Here is a 19630-nt window from a genome sequence, read left to right as displayed (position 1 = left end):
GCAGTCCCTACCCCTGACCACAACTAGCATGCTCCCCCTTTCCAGTCCTGGGAAGGTTATTATGTTTTCTGGAGCATCCGTGTTTTATCATATCTTGTCCCCTTCTTGGCAACATCCCTGGACCATTCAGCTCTAGGTGGTCTCTGCAGTCTTGGGACTCATTGCACCTGTGCTCTGGACCACTCACCTGCACCTGTCCTGCTACCAGCCATGGTTCCTCTAGTAAGCACACCACTTGCCACCAGATCACATGCTCTTTAGGGGTAGGCATCATGTTATAAATACGTTTCAGACCTCCATAGCCTAGGATGGTGAATGGACAGATGATAGATGCTCTATAAACATTTTACATGGTAAATATTTGAAGGCCATCAAGTGTCGATATTCCCAGATTGATTTACGCTACAAATTAAGTGACTTTTAGTAAGAAAAGAATGCAAATCTGCTCTTTGGAATAATGAAGTCCATTTAGTGGACTTTTATTACAAGGAAAAATTAAGTGGCTACTGTAGTTTCATCCTTCACACGGCAGCTCAAATTTCTCTTCCAGAAGAGGTGGGAGTGGGGTAGGAAAGCCTTTCCTGACCACCTGCCCATCCCCCCACCACAAACACACTGAGATCCTCCTGTTACAAGCTCACATTTTTGCCCAGGCAGATCTTTTCATTTTCCCTTTATTGCACCAATGACAGTTATTAAGTCATAGTTTTATGATTATTTCAATATCTGATTAATATCTTGTCTTAGTCCATTCAGGCTGCTCTAACGAAATACCACAGACTGGGTGGTTAATAAACAATTGAAATTTATTTTTCACAGTTCTGGAGACTGTGAAGTCCAAGATCAAGTTGACAGCTGATTCAGTGTCTGGTGAGAGCCCACTTCTTGGTTCAGAGAGCAGTCTTCTCATTAGGTCCTCATGTGGCAGAAGGGATGAGGGAGCTCTTTGGGGTCTCTTTTATAAGGGCACTAATCCCATTCATGAGGGCTCATCCTCATGACCTAATCACCTCCCAGAGGCCATACTTCCTAACACCATTGGGGACTGGATTTCAACATATGAGTTTGGGAGGAACACAAACATTCAGTTTACGGAATACCATTATGAAGGCAGAGGTCATGTCTAACTTATATGTATAACTGATTGTGTATGACTTATTCTTGAGTGCCTCGGCGCTTGAAAAAAAGAATATTTGTTGAGGGACTTCCCTGGTGGTGCAGTGGTTAAGAATCCACCTGTCAATGCTGGGGACACGGGTTCAAGCCCTGGTCTGGCAAGATCCCACATGCTGCGGAGCAACTAAGTCTGTGTGCCACAACAACCAAGCCTGCACTCTAGAGCCTGTGAGCTGTAACTATTGAGCCCACGTGCCACAACTACTGAAACCTGCGTGCCTAGAGCCTATGCTCTGCAACAAGAGAAGCCACTGCAATGAGAAGCCTGCGCACTGCAACAAAGAGTAGCCTCCGCTCACCACAACTAGAGAAAGCCTGCACGCAGCAACGAAGACCCAACACAGCCAAAAATAAAATAAATAAATTAAAAAATACATATTTGTTGAATAAACAAATGTTACTGTTTATCCTCAGAATTTATTGTAAACCCTATAGGTTAGCCATGGTTTTCACCATTGATAGTCATTTGACTGCAGTCTTCAGCTTTGAACTTATGGGTGCAGATAAATTATATATCAGGGAGTTCTATACCCTTGCTTCTTTTGCCCCATTCAGAATTTCATAGGACATATCTTGATGCTGTGACTTTTTCCATCTCCATATTACTAGTTGGTATGTTTAGAGCATAAATTTTTAAAAATATTTATTTTATTTTATTTATTTATTTGGCTGTGTTGGATCTTCATTGAGGTATGGGGGATCTTAGTTTCCCCACCAAGGATTGAACCCTCGTCCCCTGCATTGGAAGGCGGATTCTTTACCACTAGACTGCCAGGGAAGTCCCTAGAGCATAAATTTTCATATCTACTTTTTAGCTGAACATTTCCTGAATTCTATATTTAATGATGCTGTTCTAAAGAAAAGCCCAATTCCTGTGAATTTCATAGGCCATGAAGGGCCATGACCAGGGAATCCTTATCTGGATGTTTCTGAACAGGCTACTTATATACTCTCCCTCATGCCAATATCCCACTACCAATTCAAAGCCCATGTCCTACAAAGCAGCGGTCCTCTAATTTGGTGAACTGGTTGGAAACGCTAGACCCTGACCACTGCGATGCTGATCAGGGAGACTGGGGTGAGACCAGGAATCTGAATCGTTAACCAGCATCAGGATTACTCTGGGGTAGGTGCTTCTTGGATCATACTTTATCATCTCTGCACTAAATGGTTTTATAAGTTTAAGCTTCTCCAGGTAGCTTTCACACCATATACATATCTCCTGATACATCACATCTATTGAGGTTCTCCCACTTCTCATGAAATGTTCAATGAATAAAGAGAAGCTCAGAGTTTTAGAAGTTTTGAGACACAGCAGAAAGGTGATCACTGGCTCTTAGGTACGCTGTAAACACTCTTTCCTGGCGGGAAAGTAGGACTGACTCAGTGGCACTGCACAGCCCACTGGAGGCAGATGATGGGACCCTGGGGGGACCTAGAGCGAAAGGCTAAGGGGAATTTGTTTGAGTCACAGAAGGACCCTTGAAGTTACCTCACAAATGCCTTTCAATCATGGAGAAAGGTGACTCAAGTCTCTCCTCTTGGGTTTAATGTGGATAAGAGGGTTTTAGGGTGCTTACCTCATTTGGGAATTGGTTGATCTTATCAACCAAGGAAGAATTCCAAAAGAAATCCTACTTTTGCCCTGTAGCTGTCACTCAGTAGATAATACCACTCTAGAGGCTATCAAATCCCTTCTCAGATTAAATCAAAGAAAAAGAAATGAGGGACTTTCCTGGTGGCACAGTGCTTGAGAATCCGCCTGCCAATGCAGGGGACATGGGTTTGAGCCCTGGTCCAGGAGGATCGCACATGCCATGGAGCAATTAAGCCCATGCACCACAACTACTGAGTCTGTGTTCCAGAGCCCGTGAGCCACAACTACTGAGCCCATGTGCCACAACTACTGAGGCCTGTGTGCCTAGAGTCCATGCTCCGCAACAAGAGAGGCCACTGCAATGAGAGGCCCGTGCACCGCAGCGAAGACTAGTCCCAACTTGCCGCAACTAGAGAAAGCCTGCGCGCAGCGACGAAGACCCAACACAGCCAAAAATAAATAAAATAATAAATTTATTTTAAAAAATAAAGAAAGAAAGAAAGAAAGAAAGAAAGAAAGAAAGAAAGAAAGAAAGAAAGAAAGAAAGAAATGACCATGGTAGAGTCAATTCTTACAGGATACTTTTCAAATTGCAATCAAAATTCACTAATTCAATCTCATTAGTGGCAGGCAAACTTCACCATAGCAGTTTAAAAGTTGGACTACATTTACATAAGTGCAGTTTTTCTTCTTTTCAGTAGATGTCATGATTATAATATGATAAAACATTTGAGTCTCAAGACCACACTAAAAACAGCCTCATCATTTCAGATGCAAATCCAAGTCTACTATCAGAATCACTGCTTCCCATACTTTCCCAATTTCACTCACGTACCACCAAAAAAAACTATTATTTGCCATAGTTTTTGTTTCCTAAATGCCTTTTAAAAAATCAGCTCACTTTTTTTTAGGTAAAGCAGACATTTTTATTCATTAGATTTAACGAGTTGATATTATAGTCTTTTTTTTAACATCTTTATTGGAGTATAATTGCTTTACAATGGTGTGTTAGTTTCTGCTTTAGAACAAAGTGAATCAGCTACATGTATACATATATCCCCATATCCCCTCACACCTGTGTCTCCCTCCCAACCTCTCTATCCCAGCCCTCTAGGTGGTCACAAAGCACCGAGCTGATCTCCCTGTGCTATGCAGCTGCTTCCTACTAGCTATCTATTTTACATAAGTCCATGCCACTCTCTCACTTCGTCCCAGCTTACCCTTCCCCATCCCGTGTCCTCAAGTCCATTCTCTACGTCTGTATTTTTATTCCTGTCCTGCTCCTAGGTTCTTCAGAACTTTTTTTTTTTTTTAGATTCCATATATATGTGTTAGAATACGGTATTTGTTTTTCTCTTTCTGACTTACTTCACTCTATATAACAGACTCTAGGTCCATCCAACTCACTACAAATAACTCAATTTCGTTTCTTTTTATGGCTGAGTAACATTCCATTGTATATATGTGCCACATCTCCTTTATCCATTCATCTCTCAACGGACACTTAGGTTGTTTCCATGTCCTGGCTATTGTAAATAGAGCTGCAATGAACATTGTGGTACATGACTCTTTTTGAATTATGGTTTTCTCAGGGTATATGCCCATAGTGGGGTTGCTGACCATATGGTACTTCTATTTTTAGTTTTTTAAGGAATCTCTGTACTGTTCTCCATAGTGGTTGTATCAATTAACATTCCCACCAACAGTGCAGGAGGATTCCCTTTTCTCCACACCCTCTCCAGCATTTACTGTTTCTAGATTTTTTGATGATGGTCATTCTGACCAGTGTGAGATGATACCTTGGTGTAGTTTTGTTTTTTTTTTTCGGTACGTGGGCCCCTCATTTTTGTGGCCTCTCCCATTGCGGACCACAGGCTCCGGACGCGCAGGCTCAGCGGCCATGGCTCACGGGCACAGCCGCTCCACGGCATGTGGGATCTTTGCAGACCGGGGCACGAACCCGTGTCCCCTGCATTGGCAGGCGGACTCTCAACCACTGCGCCACCAGGGAAGCCCCCTTGTTGTAGTTTTGATTTGCATTTCTCTAATGATTAGTGATGTTGAGCATCCTTTCATGTGTTTGTTGGCAATCAGTATATCTTCTTTGGAGAAATGTCTATTTAGGTCTTCTGCCCATTTTTGGATTGGATTGTTTGTTTTTTTGATATTGAGCTGCATGGGCTGCTTATATATTTTGGAGATGAATCCTTTGTCAGTTGCTTCATTTGCAAATATTTTCTCCCATTCTGAGGGTTGTTATTTCATTGTTTATGGTTTCCTTTGCTGTGCAAAAGCTTTTAAGTTTCATTAGGTCCCATTTGTTTATTTTTGTTTTTACTCCCATTACTCTAGGAGGTGGGTCAAAAAGGATCTTGCTGTGATTTATGTCATAGAGTGTTCTGCCTATGTTTTCCTCTAAGAGTTTTAAAGTGTCTGACCTTACATTTAGGTCTTTAATCCATTTTGAGTTTATTTTTGTGTATGGTGTTAGGGAGTGTTCTAATTTCATTCTTTTACATGTAGCTGTCCAGTTTTCCCAGCACCACTTATTGAAGAGGCTGTCTTTTCTCCATTGTATATTCTTGCCTCCTTTGTCAAAGATAAGGTGACCATATGTGTGTGGATTTATCTCTGGACTTTCTATCCTGTTCCATTGATCTATATTTCTGTTTTTGTGCCAGTACCATATTGTCTTGATTACTGTAGCTTTGTAGTATAGTCGGAAGTCAGGTAGCCTGGTTCCTCCAGCTCCATTTTTCTTTCTCAATATTGCTTTGGTTATTCGGGGTCTTTTGTGTTTCCATACAAATTGTGAAATTTTTTGTTCTAGTTCTGTGAAAAATGCCAGTGGTAGTTTGATAGGGATTGCATTGAATCTGTAGATTGCTTTGAGTAGCATAGTCATTTTCACAATGTTGATTCTTCCAGTCCAAGAACATGGTATATCTCTCCATCTGTTTAAATCATCTTTAATTTCTTTCATCAGTGTCTTATAGTTTTCTAGGTCTTTTGTCTCCTTAGGTAGTTTTATTCCTAGGTATTTTATTCTTTTTGTTGCAATGGTAAATGGGAGTTTTTCCTTAATTTCTCTTTCAGATTTTTCATCATTAGTATATAGGAATGCAAGAGAATTCTGTGTATTAATTTTGTATCCTGCCACTTTACCAAACTCATTGATTAGTCCTAGTAGTTTCTGGTAGCATCTTTAGGATTCTCTATGTATAGTATCATGTCATCTGCAAACAGTGACAGTTTTACTTCTTTTCCGATTTGGATTCTTTTTATTTCTTTTTCTTCTCTGATTGCTGTGGCTAAAACTTCCAAAACTATGTTGAATAATGGTGGTGAGAGTGGGCAACCCTGTCTTGTTCCTGATCTTAGTGGAAATGGTTTCAGTTTTTCACCATTGAGAATGATGTTGGTTGTGGGTTTTTCATATATGGCCTTTATTATATTGTGGTAAGTTCCCTCTATGCCTACTTTCTGGAGGGTTTTTATCATAAATTGGTGTTGAATTTTTTTGAAAGTTTTTCTGCAACTATTGAGATGATCATAAGGTTTTTCTCCTTCCATTTGTTAATATGGTGTATCACATTGATTGATTTCTGTATATTGAAGAATCCTTGCAGTCCTGGGATAAATCCCACTTGATCATGGTATATGATCCTTTTAATATGCTGTTGGATTCTGTTTGCTAGTATTTTGTTGAGGATTTTTGCATCTATATTCATCAGTGATATTGGCCTGTAGTTTTCTTTTTTTTGTGACACCTTTGTCTGGTTTTGGTATCAGGGTGATGATGGCCTCGTAGAATGAGTTTGGGAGTGTTCCTCCCTCTGCTATATTTTGGAAGAGTTTGAGAAGGACAGGTGTTAGCTCTTCTCTAATCGTTTGACAGAATTCGCCTGTGAAGCCATCTGGTCCTGGGCTTTTGTTTGTTAGAAGGTTTTAAATCACAGTTTCAATTTCAGTGCTTGTGACTGGTCTGTTAACATTTTCTATTTCTTCCTGGTTCAGTGTTGGAAGGTTGTGCTTTTCTAAGTATTTGTCTGTTTCTTCCAAGTTGTCCATTTTATTGGCATATAGTTGCTTGTAGTAATCTCTCATGATCCTTTGTATTTCTGCACTGTCAGTTGTTACTTCTCCTTTTTCATTTCTAATTCTATTGATTTGAGTCTTTTCCCTTTTTTTCGTGATACGTCTGGCTACTGGTTTATCACTTTTGTTTACCTTCTCAAAGAACCATCTTTTAGTTTTATTGATCTATGCTATCATTTCGTTCATTTCTTTTTCATTTATTTCTGATCTGATCTTTATGATTTCTTTCCTTCTGCTAACTTTGGGGTTTTTTTGTTCTTCTTTCTCTACTTGCTTTAGGTGTAAGGTTAGGTTGTTTATTTGAGATGTTTCTTGTTTCTTGAGGTAGGATTGTATTGCTATAAACTTCCCTCTTAGAAATGCTTTTGCTGCATCCGATAGGTTTTAGGTCGTGGTGTTTTCATTTTCATTTGTTTCTAGGTATTTTTTGATTTCCTCTTTGATTTCTTCAGTGATCTCTTGGTTATTTAGTAGTATATTGTTTAGCCTCCATGTGTTTGTATTTTTTACAGTCTGTTTCCTGTAATTGATATCTAGTCTCATAGCGTTGTGGTCAGAAAATATACCTGATACGACTTCAATTTTCTTAAATTTACCAAGGCTTGATTTGTGACCCAAGATATGATCTATCCTGGAGCATGTTCTATGAGCACTTGAGAAGGAAGTGTATTCTGTTGTTTTTGGATGGAATGTCCTATAAACATCAATTAAGTCCATCTTGTTTAATGTATCATTTAAAGCTTGTGTTTCCTTATTTATTTTCATTTTGGATGATCTGTCCATTGGTGAAAGTGGGGTGTTAAAGTCCCCTACTATGATTGTGTTACTTTCGACTTCTCCTTTTATGGTTGTTGGCATTTGCCTTATGTAGAGAGGTGCTCCCATGTTGGGTGCATAACTATTTACAATTTTTATAGCTTCTTCTTGGATTGATCCCTTGATCATTATGTAGTGTCCTTCTTTGTCTCTTGTAATAGTCTTTATTTTAAAGTTTATTTTGTCTGATATGAGAATTGCTACTCCAGCTTTCTTTTGATTTCCATTTGCATGGAATATCTTTTTCCATTCCCTCACTTTTAGTCTGTTTGTGTCCCTAGGTCTGAAGTAGGTCTCTTGTAGACAGCATATATACAGGTCTCGGTTTTGTATCTGTTCAGCCAGTCTATGCCTTTTGGTTGAAGCATTTAATCCATTTACATTTACGGTGATTACCGATATGTATGTTCCTATTACCATTCTCTTAATTGTTTTGGGTTTGTTATTGTAGGTCTATTCCTTGTCTTGTGTTTCCTGCCTAGAGAAGTTGCTTTAGCATTTGTTGTAAAGCTGGTCTGGTGGTGCTGAATTCCCTTAGCTTCTGCTTGTCTGTTAAGGTTTTAATTTCTCTGTCAAATCTGAATGAGATCCTTGCTGGATAGAGTAATCTTGGTTGTAGGTTTTTCCCTTTCATCACTTTAAATATGTCCTGCCACAGCCTTCTGGCTTGCAGAGTTTCTGCTGAGAGATCAGCTGTTAACCTTATGGGGATTCCCTTGTATGTTATTTGTTGCTTTTCCCTTGCTGCTTTTAATATTTTTCCTTTGTATTTAATTTTTGATAATTTGATTAATATGCATCTTGGCATGTTTCTCCTTGGATTTATCCTGTATGGGACTTTCTGCACTTCCTGGACCTGATTGACTATTTCCTTTCCCATATTAGGGAAGTTTTCAACTATAATCTCTTCAAATATTTTCTCAGTCCCTTTCTTTTTCTCTTCTTCTGGGACCCCTATAATTCGAATGCTGGTGTGTTTAATGTTGTCTCAGAGATCTCTGAGACTGTCCTCAATTCTTTTCATTCTTTTTTCTTTATTCTGCTCTGTGGGAGTTATTTCCACTATTTTATCTTCCAGGTCACTTATCCATTCTTCTGCCTCAGTTATTCTGCTATTGATTCCTTCTAGAGAATTTTAAATTTCATTTATTGTGCTGTTAATCATAGTGTGTTTGCTCTCTAGTTCTTCTAGGTCCTTGTTAAACGTTTCTTGTATTTTCTCCATTTTATTTCCAGGATTTTGGATCATCTTTCCTATCATTATTCTGAATTCTTTTTCAGGTAGACTGCCTATTTCCTCTTCATTTGTTTGATCTGGTGGGTTTTTACCTTGCTCCTTCATCTGCTGCGTATTTCTCTGTCTTCTCATTTTGCTTAACTTACTGTGTTTGGGGTCTCTTTTTTGCAGGCTGCAGGTTCGTAGTTCCTGCTGTTTTTGGTGTCTGCCTCCAGTGGGTAAGGTTGGTTCAGTGGGTTGTGTAGGCTTCCTGGTGGAGGGGACTGGTGCCTGTGTTCTGGTGGATGAGGCTGGATCTTGTCTTTCTGTGGGCAGGACTGCGTCCAGTGGTGTGTTTTGGGGTGTGTGTGAACTTGTTATGATTTTAGGTAGCCTCTCTGCTAATTGGTAAGGTTGTGTTCTTGTCTTGGTAGTTGCCTGGCATGGGGTGTTCAGCAGCGGAGCTTGCTCTTGTTGAATGGAGTTGTGTCTTAGCATTGAGACAGAGGTCTCTGGGACAGCTCTCACCAGTTGATATTATGTGGGGCTGGGAGGTCTCTAGTGGACCAATGTCCTGAACTCAGCTCTCCCACCTCAGAGGCTCAGGCCTGACACCCGGCTGGAGTACCAAGACCCTGTCAGCCACACGGCTTTGTTGTTCATTACATGGTCTGTAATCATGGAAGTGCATCTGAAAAAGGCAGCTGAAGAGCCTGCTTTGGTATTCTGAGTCCCACCCAAGCCTTCAGCTGGCCCTGGCCTCGGTCTCTGCTCTCAGTCAGGCCTGCACTCTCCTTAGGCAGGATAGAGACAAATAAATCTCATTTTTATGAAGTACAATTATTTTAAAAGGCAAATGTATACCATTACTGTAAATCAAAACTTCCAGGGCCACTTGCCCTCTATATAAAGTATCTGTAGAAATAAATAATTAAATAATGTGATTCAGTTTGAGCTTTGATATCATTGCCTGATTAAGGCCCTGTGCCTGACAGCTATTCTCTCTTTGTTATAAAGATCTTCTGCTTCATGAAATTAGAAGGGTTGAAAAAAATATTGAAGAGAGAATATTTTTTCCCTGTGTGAGAAATGTTGTATCTGGGAACTACAAAAATAATTTTCTCCTTCCCACACTTAAGAAGACATTGATTGAAATCAAGCCTGGGTGACCTGGATTTAATAATTTGGAAATAATAATCTATAATTAGTATCAATCAATGATAAACATTTCTTTCATTCATTCAGCCATTATTATTGAGTGCCTAATGTAAGCTAGGTTTTTTCCTAAGGACTGCTGTACAAACCCGTTGGTGCCTACATTCTAGCAGGGGGAGACAGGCAACCAACAAACCACACATAACTTAAATCGTATATAAATACATATATATGTAAACACACGCAGATACACATATACACGTGTATCCATATCAGTTGGTGTCAAAGATGATCTCATTGATAAATGTCATTTGAGAAGGGACCCAAAGGAAGTGACGGAGGGCGCCAGGCACATATCTGGATAAACAGTTTGTCAAGCAAAAGGAACTGTAAGTGCAAAGGTCCTGAGGCTCTTCAAAGCTTGGTTTGTTTAAGAGCAATCAAACAGGTCAGTGTAGCTTGGCAGAGGGAGCCAGAAAGTGCTGGGACATGACGACTGGGAGTAACAGTGAGGAGGGGCCCTGAAGGTCAAATTAAGGTCTTTGGCTTTCATTCTGAAAGATGCGGGAATGCTTTGGAAAGGTGACAGCATCTGGCTTTATTTTTAAGGATCCCCTTGGCTACTGCATTACGAGTAATCTGGGGAAGGGGGGCAACGGCAGATGCAGGGAGACCCAATACCATTATTAATCCAGGCAAAACATGATGGCAGCTTGGAGTAGGATCATTATCTTTGGGATAGTGTGAACAGTCAGATTTTTGTATATACTATGAAGATAGGGCCAAAGGGATTTTTTGGTGGAATACTTGCTTCATGTGAAAGAAAAAGAGGAGTGAAAATGACTCCAACGTTTCTAGCCTGAGCAACTGGGAGGAAGGTCTTGACAACTGCTGAAATTAAAAGACTGGAGAAGAAGGTTAGGGGGTAGGGATGGTGCCAGTAACCAGGAATTAGGTTTGAGAGGCCTACCGGAGATGCTGAGAAGGCCTTTGAAGATACCAGGCTGGATTGCAGGGTAGAGTAATCGAGTTGGTATTTGTCAGGGTACAGATGGTACTTGTAAACCATGAGACTAGATGAGCTCACTAGAAAGTGGACATAGAGATGAGGTCTGACCACGGGGTACTCCAAGGGTTCAGGGTCAGGACGTGAAAAGAAACAGCAACAGGATGAGTTCAGTGCTTGCTTTAAAAATGCTTGAGGAACATTTCCGTTTTCCTCCCTCCTCTATGATATAAACACTCCCATAACCTTTGTTGTACAAATCATCTTCTTAGAAAATGTGTTCTTCTTTGATCAAGCTGGGTGAACTTCAGCGTTCCCTTTCTCAAAAAGTAAGCTTCCATGGACACAAAACAGAGCTCTCAGGAACTATAAAGAACCTGAGATTTTTACCTGCAAGCTAACAAGTTAGCCTGCCCTGATTTCACGGATGCTGGCAGAAGACATGACACTCCTGGGTCAGAAGCAAAAGACTTTTTTTTTTTTTTTTAAAAGAAGATAGGACTTCCCTGGTGGCGCAGTGGTTGAGAGTCCGCCTGCCGATGCAGGGGACACGGGTTCGCGCCCCGGTCCGGGAGGATCCCACATGCCGTGGAGCGGCTGGGCCCGTGAGCCATGGCCGCTGAGCCTACGCGTCTGGAGCCTGTGCTCCACAACGGGAGAGGCCTCAACAGTGAGAGGCCCGTGTACCGCAAAAAAAAAAAAAAAAAAAAAAAAAAAAGATCATTGGGGCTTCCCTGGTGGTTCAGTGGTTGAGAGTCCGCCTACCGATGCAGGGGACACGGGTTCGCGCCCTGGTCCGGGAAGATCGCACATGCCGCGGAGTGGCTGGGCCCGTGAGCCATGGCCGCTGAGCCTGCCCGTTCGGAGCCTGTGCTCCACAAGGGGAGAGGCCACAGCAGTGAGAGGCCCGTGTACCGCAAAAAAAAAGAAGCGAAAGACTTTATGACTCAGGGCGAGTAACATGAGCTTCATATTTGTTACCCATTCCCCATGACCCCCCAAATCCCTCAGAGGCAAGAGAAGCAGGTCACCAGGATGCTGCTCGTGCAGGGGGTTTGTGTCACTGAGGAACCCCGAGCTTAGGAAGCCCCAATCTTTCATAATAAGCTGCAAGCAAATCTTCTAGAGGCAGACATTATCTTTATTATACTAGACAGCAAACAAATCCATCCCCTACTCAGCTACATCCCCTACTGAGCTCATCCCCGAGCTCAGCACTTAGGGAATATAAGAAATTGCTTCCATTTTACTAGAGCTATATCAATGCCCACTTGAGTCGGAAAATAACCCACATGCAGTGGGTTACATCCAGTGGGTTAAGTGAAAGCTAAGGGTCTAAACCAGCATAAAGAACTAAACAGCAGCAACATCTCACCCAAGCGCTGCCTGACAGTAGCCTTCAGCACAAGTTCTCTTATCTGTTCCATCTGCCAGGCAGACGTGTAGCTCTGTAATCGATGACAGATAGCTTTACTTACACTCGTTCTTTTCAAAAGATAATGTTGCTGTCTAGTAAGCATTTGAGGGCATATATCATAGTAAGCACTCAATAAATCTTGTTGACTAGCTATGCCATTAGAAACACTTACAAATATTCAAGTGACAAAGAAATACACGGTTACTGGTCATTCAGTCAGCTTTCCCCTTATTGGGCACCTAATACATCGGGCATTGTTTTAGGTACCAGGTACACAGTAGTAAACAAAACAGGCAAAAGGGCTTCCCTGGTGGCACAGTGGTTGGGGGTCCGCCTGCCGATTCAGGGGACACGGGTTCGTGCCCCTGTCCGGGAGGATCCCACGTGCCGCGGAGCGGCTGGGCCCGTGAGCCATGGCCGCTGAGCCTGCGCGTCCGGAGCCTGTGCCCCGCAACGGGAGAGGCCACAACATGAGAGGCCCGTGTACCGCAAAAAAAAAAAAAAAAAAAAAAAAAAAGATCATTGGGGCTTCCCTGGTGGTTCAGTGGTTGAGAGTCCGCCTACCGATGCAGGGGACACGGGTTCGCGCCCTGGTCCGGGAAGATCGCACATGCCGCGGAGTGGCTGGGCCCGTGAGCCATGGCCGCTGAGCCTGCCCGTTCGGAGCCTGTGCTCCACAAGGGGAGAGGCCACAGCAGTGAGAGGCCCGCGTACAGGAAAAAAAAAAAAAAAAAAAAGAAGATCATATCACTGGAACAGTATCAGAATGATTGGATAGCATTAAAAAAAAAACACCTCTTTTAAGTTAGTGGGATGGCTGCTGCTAATGGGCAAGCATGAAAAACAAAGCCACTGAGTACTTAAGATATAGAATAGCTCCATCCAGAAGCCTGCAGCCATATTTTACTTCCATTGGGTTATTATAGAGAATAACAGAAGCTTTGGGGATCTCCTTTTCTTTTAATTATAGAATCCATCCATTAATTAAATCACTTTCCCCATCTCATTACCAGATGGGCACATTTTCCAAGGTTACAAATGGAAATTAGGTTCTACTTCCTTGAGACGCTGGCATCGTTATTATTCAGTTCCTGCCTTTTGCCCTTTCCCAGGGGAATTCCACACACAATTACAGAGCTTCAGCCATTACCTGGATGCCAAACACTTTCGAATCCTTCTTCCCAACACAGACCAGTACCTCTCGAGTGCTAAGCCTATGAGACTCTGTATGGACCATGTGGGCTCAGCCACAATGTATCCCAAACTGAACTCTCTCCCCGCACTAGCCTATCCAGTGCTGCTGTATATCCTTAGTTGGTGGCAACCATCTGTCCACCCAGGCAGTCCAACTGGAAACCTGGATCCTTCTTCATTCCTCATATTCCATCAGTCATAAAATCCTAGCAACCTTAACTTTAAATGTCTTTTAAATCTGTCCCTGAGTCCCTATCACACCTGGTGCCACCTTGCATTATTTCCGCCTGACTACCATTCTATCCCCCTTCTGCATCTATCTCCCTGCCCCCAGTCCACATGCTATATTTCTCTCCATCACAGCACTTATTACTCAATATAATACATGTTGCTTATGTAGATACCTCTTCAAATACCCCATGAGTTCTCTGACACACAAACACGTATGTGTGTCAGCACACAAACAGGCTGTGCTCTTTCTTTTCTCAGCATTTAGCATAATATCTTGCATGGAGTATGTGTTCCATTAACATGTACTAATTGGATACATAACTCTTGGACCATCAGATCCCAAGATATCAGACGTTTCAGGAAGTGATATAGGTTCACCAACAAAATTCGTGCTCACCAACCCTGACCCTGTTCCAGCTAAACCTATGAAGTCGTGGACTGCTTATGGGTTTAAGTTTGTGTTATGAAGTCTAATTCCTCCACTGCAACCCTGTCCCACCTTCGTACTTGTCTAGCTCTCATGTAAGACGTTCAGTGTGCTCTTTGTCCCTCCTCCTTCAAAATCCATTCTTAGTAAGAGTTCATCTCTGCTTTTTATTTCCACGGGTATTTGCATCTTAGGGTTTTCTTTCTAATTGCGGAAAGCCCCCTCAGGTCCCACTCAAGAACTACGAGGCTTTGGCACCATGGTATATGTATGAAGGAGAGCTGGTAGGAGGGAGGAGAGAGAATCACCCAGAGATCCTGACTCACCTCGTGGTCAGAACCTGAATGTTCCTCCTCCCGCACTCAGCCAGGTCTTGACCAAAAGCCCAGGCTTGTTTTAGCAAATGCCCTCCACCCAAAATCCTCCATCCTGGGACATTAGCTCACAATCGGAACATGACATCTCTATTTTGTTTTTCCTTCCAGTTTTATTGAGACATAACTGACATACAGCTCTGTATAAGTTGAAGATGCACAGCATAACGATTCGACTCACATACACCATGAAATTATGACCTCAGTAAGTTTAGTGAACATCCATCATCTCATACAGATGCAGAATTAAAGAAATAGAAAAAAAGATTTCTTTTTCCTTGTGAAGAAAACTTAAGCTTTACTCTCTTAACTTTCACATGTAACATACAACAGTGTTGATTATATTTATCACTTCGTACATTACATCTCTGGTACTTATTTATCATATAACTGGGAGTTTGTACCTTTTGACCACCTTCATCCAATTCCCACCTCCGCCTCTGGGGACCGCAGTTCTGATCTGTTTCTCTGTGAGTTTGTTTTTGAAGTATAATTGACCTGCAACACTATGTTAGTTCCTGGTACACAACACAGCGATTTAACATTTCTATACATTTCAAAACGATCACCACGACAAGTCTGGTTACAATCTGCCACCACACAAAGGTATTACATAAATATTGACTGTAGTCCCCATGCTGTACATTTCACACCAGTGGTTCATTTATTTTGCAGCTGGAAGTTTGCGCCTCTTAATCTCCCTCACCTATTTCTCTCCCACACCTTCCTCCTCCCCTCTGGCATCCACCTGTTTGTTCTCTATATCTATGACTCTTGTTTCTGCTTTGTTATGGTTATTCATTTGTTCTGTTTTTTAGATTACACATATAAGTGAAATCATACAGTATTTGTTGCTGTCTGACTTATTTCACTTAGCATAATACCCTCTGGATCCATTCATCTATTCTTTTGCAGATGGCAAGATTTTATTCTTTTTCTGTGACTGGGTAATATCCATTGTATATCACATCTTCTTTATCCAGTCATCTATTGATGGGCACTTAGGTTGCTTCCATATCTTGGTTATTGTAAATAACACTGCAATGAACATAGGGGTGCATATATCATTTTGAATTAGTGTCTTCATTTTTTTTGGATAAATACCCAGAAATGGAATAGTTTAATCATATGGTAGTTCTATATTTTATTTTCTGAGGAACCTCCATACTGTTCTCCATAGTGGCTACACCAATTTACATTCCCACCAACAGTGCATGAGGGTTCCCTTTTCTCCACATCCTCACCAACACTTGTTATTTGTGTAAAAATGACACCTCTGCTTTATATGTAACAGAAAGAAAACAAAACGGTTGTTTTAAGACTTAGCTGCAGTCTGGGCCACTTAGGTTAGGACGAAGACAGCATTCTTCAAGGGGATTTTTGTTTCCTCTGGGAAACCCTCCTAATGAGCTTATAAAACGTAGAGACCCTAAGGTAATTTAGACTCCTGATCTGACAATGAGGGAGAAGGAAGTTGGGGTCCCTGAGATGGAGGGGAGAAGGGCCTTTGTAGAGAGAAGAAGCCCTAACAAGATGGTAGCAGATGAGGTTCTGAATAAGTATGAGAAATGGCCCTCATCTGTACTTTCTGCTCAATTTTTCTGTAAATGTAAAATTGCTCTAAAAATTAAAGTCTATTAATAGACTTTTCCAGTTAATAGAAAGAAGGAAGGAAGGAAAGAAAGAAAGAACGGAGGGAGGGAGGGAGGGAGGGAGGGAAGAAGGAAGGATGGAAGGAAAGAGAAAGCCTGAGAATACTAGGCAGTTGTATATTCTGTGCTATAACTCCCTCCATTATCCCAGACATTCAGTAAACTCTGCTGAAAACAGCTGCTTTGGGAAAAGGAGGAAGAGAAATGGTGTCCAGTATGGGGTGAAGCCATGCGAAAGGCACAGCACTCATAAAGGGGAGACCAAGAAGTTGGGAGTGGCAAGAATTTAGAGCAAAAGGGGACCACAAGAATGTAAACCTCGAGGAATCTCTAGAACTGTGTTGTCCAATACTATAGCTACTAACTACCTGTGGCTATCGAACGGTTGAAATGTGACTGACTAGTCCAAATTGAGATGCACTGTAAGCTAGTATGAAAAAAAAAGAATGTCAAATATCTCAATAATTTTTATTTTAATTACTTGTTGAAATGATACTATTTGGGGTCTGTAAGGACAAATAAAAAATATATTATGAAAGTTAACTGCACCTGTCCCGTTATACCTTTTTAATATAGCTATTAGAAAATTCAGAATCATGTATGTGGCTTGCATCATGTTTCTACTAGACAACACTACTCTAGAATCTTGGGGAAAAGCCATAAACTTGCTAGAGTATAAGACATGGGGAGCTTAAACACTTTCTTTGGATAGTAAAAAAAGGGATGATCCCAGTAAGTTGGAGACATAAGACAGCAGACTTGACAGATAAAGTATGGGAAAATACAAATTTACAAGAACCGATGACAATTTTTTTAGTAAAATTTTGTTTAAACTAAAAATAATTCCTATGAATGACGTGTTCTCAAAATATGATGTAATTTATAAAAAAATTCAACTTTTCAGGAACATATTGATAGCATGAAACAAAGTATATATGGTACAACTTTCCAACATAAATAACTTACATTCAGTCCTTCGATTTAAACTAGAAGAAAAGCATGGAAACTTCTACCTCCCGGGGGATAAACGAATGTGTCTTCTAATATCTTGATGTGTTGAACAGTGACCACCCGGAGACTAACACTTTGTACTTTCAACTAAAAATATAAACTACATACAGGGCTGCCCTTGTTTACTTTTTTCTGTTTATTTCATATCAAACCTACTCCTTAAGCCATGTCTCAGGAAATCTATGAGCACAAAATAAAACAAAATATAATGCCTGACCCCAAGTTAGCCAATCTGGATGTAAGCAGAAGTTATATTTTTTTCTGACATGCTACCTAAAAGGCTCTAATTCAGTACCTCTGGGTTCTGTATTATGTAGAGATATGGTTATGTGTATATAGAATTGGCAAACTTCAGACCTGGGGTGATTTAAATATCATGTGGTCTAGTCTCTTTCTTTTACAGATAAGGACACAGAGCCACAGAGAGGTCACTTGCCTGAGACCATAGAGCTGCTTTAGTGGCAATGGCAGGACTTAAGGCACACAGAGTGCGGACACAGTCAGTACCCTGGGTGTGACCTGATGCTTCCTGATAACCAACTTGGGTCGTCTGAAAACTGGGGATTTATCGTACTTGCTCATAGGGATTTCCAGGAGGATCAAAGACTCTCTCACTATATGATGCGCGTTATAGCCTTTGTCATCTCTGTCACGCTCAATGGGAGTCAAACTCATGCCCTTCCTTCCCCTCCACCTTTTTACCTGAGCTATATGCCAGCGCTCTTTTTCCTGAAAAGGTTACACTCAGTGAAAGAAACAGCTGTGGACTCCAGAAAAGCTTTTGCCCGCCGCCTTTGATCATGTATTTGAGGGTCTCTAGGCAGCCTGGAGCTTACTTGAGAGACCCCGGGGACAGCTGGTTAAAATGGCAATGCTGACCGTTTGTAGCCTAAGGGACTCAAAATGAAACACGGTTTCCAGGAATGAGAGTGGGTACCACGTGCAGAGCTCAGAGGAAAGCTACAGAGCAGGCTCATAGCCTTGCCCCTCTTCCGCCTCTTCCAACATCACTGAACCCCAGCCTGAGCTATCCAGACACGCCCTTAGCTCAAGTAACATATTTCTCACATAAACACACAGAAACTACTCGCTTCTTCCTTGGCCACTTGGCCATGCCCTGGCTCCAGGATAACAGGACAGCACATTTCATATGTAGATGCCAAGAGCTGCACCCCCAGAAAGGGGGGCTTGTTAACAGAAATCAACCACAGACGGGTCACTTCTTAAGTGGGAAGTGTTTTCCTGCTTGGAGGCCTTCCAAGTGTTCTTGCTTAATTCTTACTTCTCAACACACACACACACACACACACACAAGCACGCACAGAAGCCAGTGTCCTAGCACCCCAATCTTAAAGTTTTCCAGTCCTCCTTTAAAAAATGGCTTTGGGACATGGTTACTTTGAAGTAGGAGTCCCTCATCTCAGTGAAAAAGAAATATAAAGTACAGATAAACAGCAAGGTCCTACAGTGTAGCACAGGGAACCACATTCAATAGCCTGTGACAAACCAGAATGGAAAAGAATATGAAAAAGAATACGTAAATATATGTATAACTGAATCACTTTGCTGTACACTAGAAACTAACACAACATTGTAAATCAACTATACTTCAACAAAATAAAAAAATTTTTTAAATATTTTTAAAAAGAAATATAAACTTGGGACTTCTCTGGCAGTCCAGTGGTTAAGACTCCATGCTTCCATAGCAGGGGTCACGGGTTTGATCCCTGGTTGGGGAACTAAGACCCCATATGCCGCGTGGCACAGCCAAAAAGAAAAACAAAACAAAACAAAACACAAAACTCCATTTTCATTGCTCTTCCACAATTAGTCTCCCCTCCTAGGATCAGGAACCTCAGTGAACACCCAAAGACAGTGCACTGCTGGTCTTGGGGGTGGGGGGAGCTCAGTCTCCCCCTTAAGTTTAATCCATTCCCAAATTAGAGAAGGTGAGCAATTCCAGGGTCTGGGAGCACATTCATTTACCATCTGGTGAGCTGGTGTGGAGTTAAGGGGATGGGGCAGCCTCCAAGGCAAGGACATGCACACAGCCAGGAAGCTGGAGGCTCCATACCTTTGCAGGTGAAACATCTGATGTGGAAATGTTTGGTCTGGACCCGAAGCACTTCACCCTTGCATGGCTCCCCACATTTATGGCAGTGAATGACAGGTTTCTCTGACGGGTGGTGAGGGTCCTGAGGGTGGGCCACTGAAAGAAAAACAAAAAAAGATCCATGTGAGTAGAAAGCATTCCTACAAA

At 41.6% G+C, this 19630-nt stretch overlaps 1 protein-coding gene across 3 annotated transcripts in view; it reads right to left on the bottom strand.

The window, feature by feature from the left end:
* The window catches only part of ABLIM1 (actin binding LIM protein 1), a 317822-nt gene that overhangs the window by 134429 nt on the left and 163763 nt on the right, over positions 1-19630 (bottom strand). For all 3 annotated transcript variants that reach the window (XM_033841728.2, XM_033841732.2, XM_073793954.1), the window contains exon 2: positions 19445-19579. In XM_033841728.2, coding sequence (XP_033697619.2) covers positions 19445-19579 — 135 coding nt within the window. The remainder of the gene's footprint in view (positions 1-19444; positions 19580-19630) is intronic.

This window comes from Tursiops truncatus, chromosome 16 (genome assembly GCF_011762595.2).
Source record: "Tursiops truncatus isolate mTurTru1 chromosome 16, mTurTru1.mat.Y, whole genome shotgun sequence".
Taxonomy (NCBI): domain Eukaryota; kingdom Metazoa; phylum Chordata; class Mammalia; order Artiodactyla; family Delphinidae; genus Tursiops; species Tursiops truncatus.
This window is presented reverse-complemented; position numbering and strand designations above follow the sequence as displayed.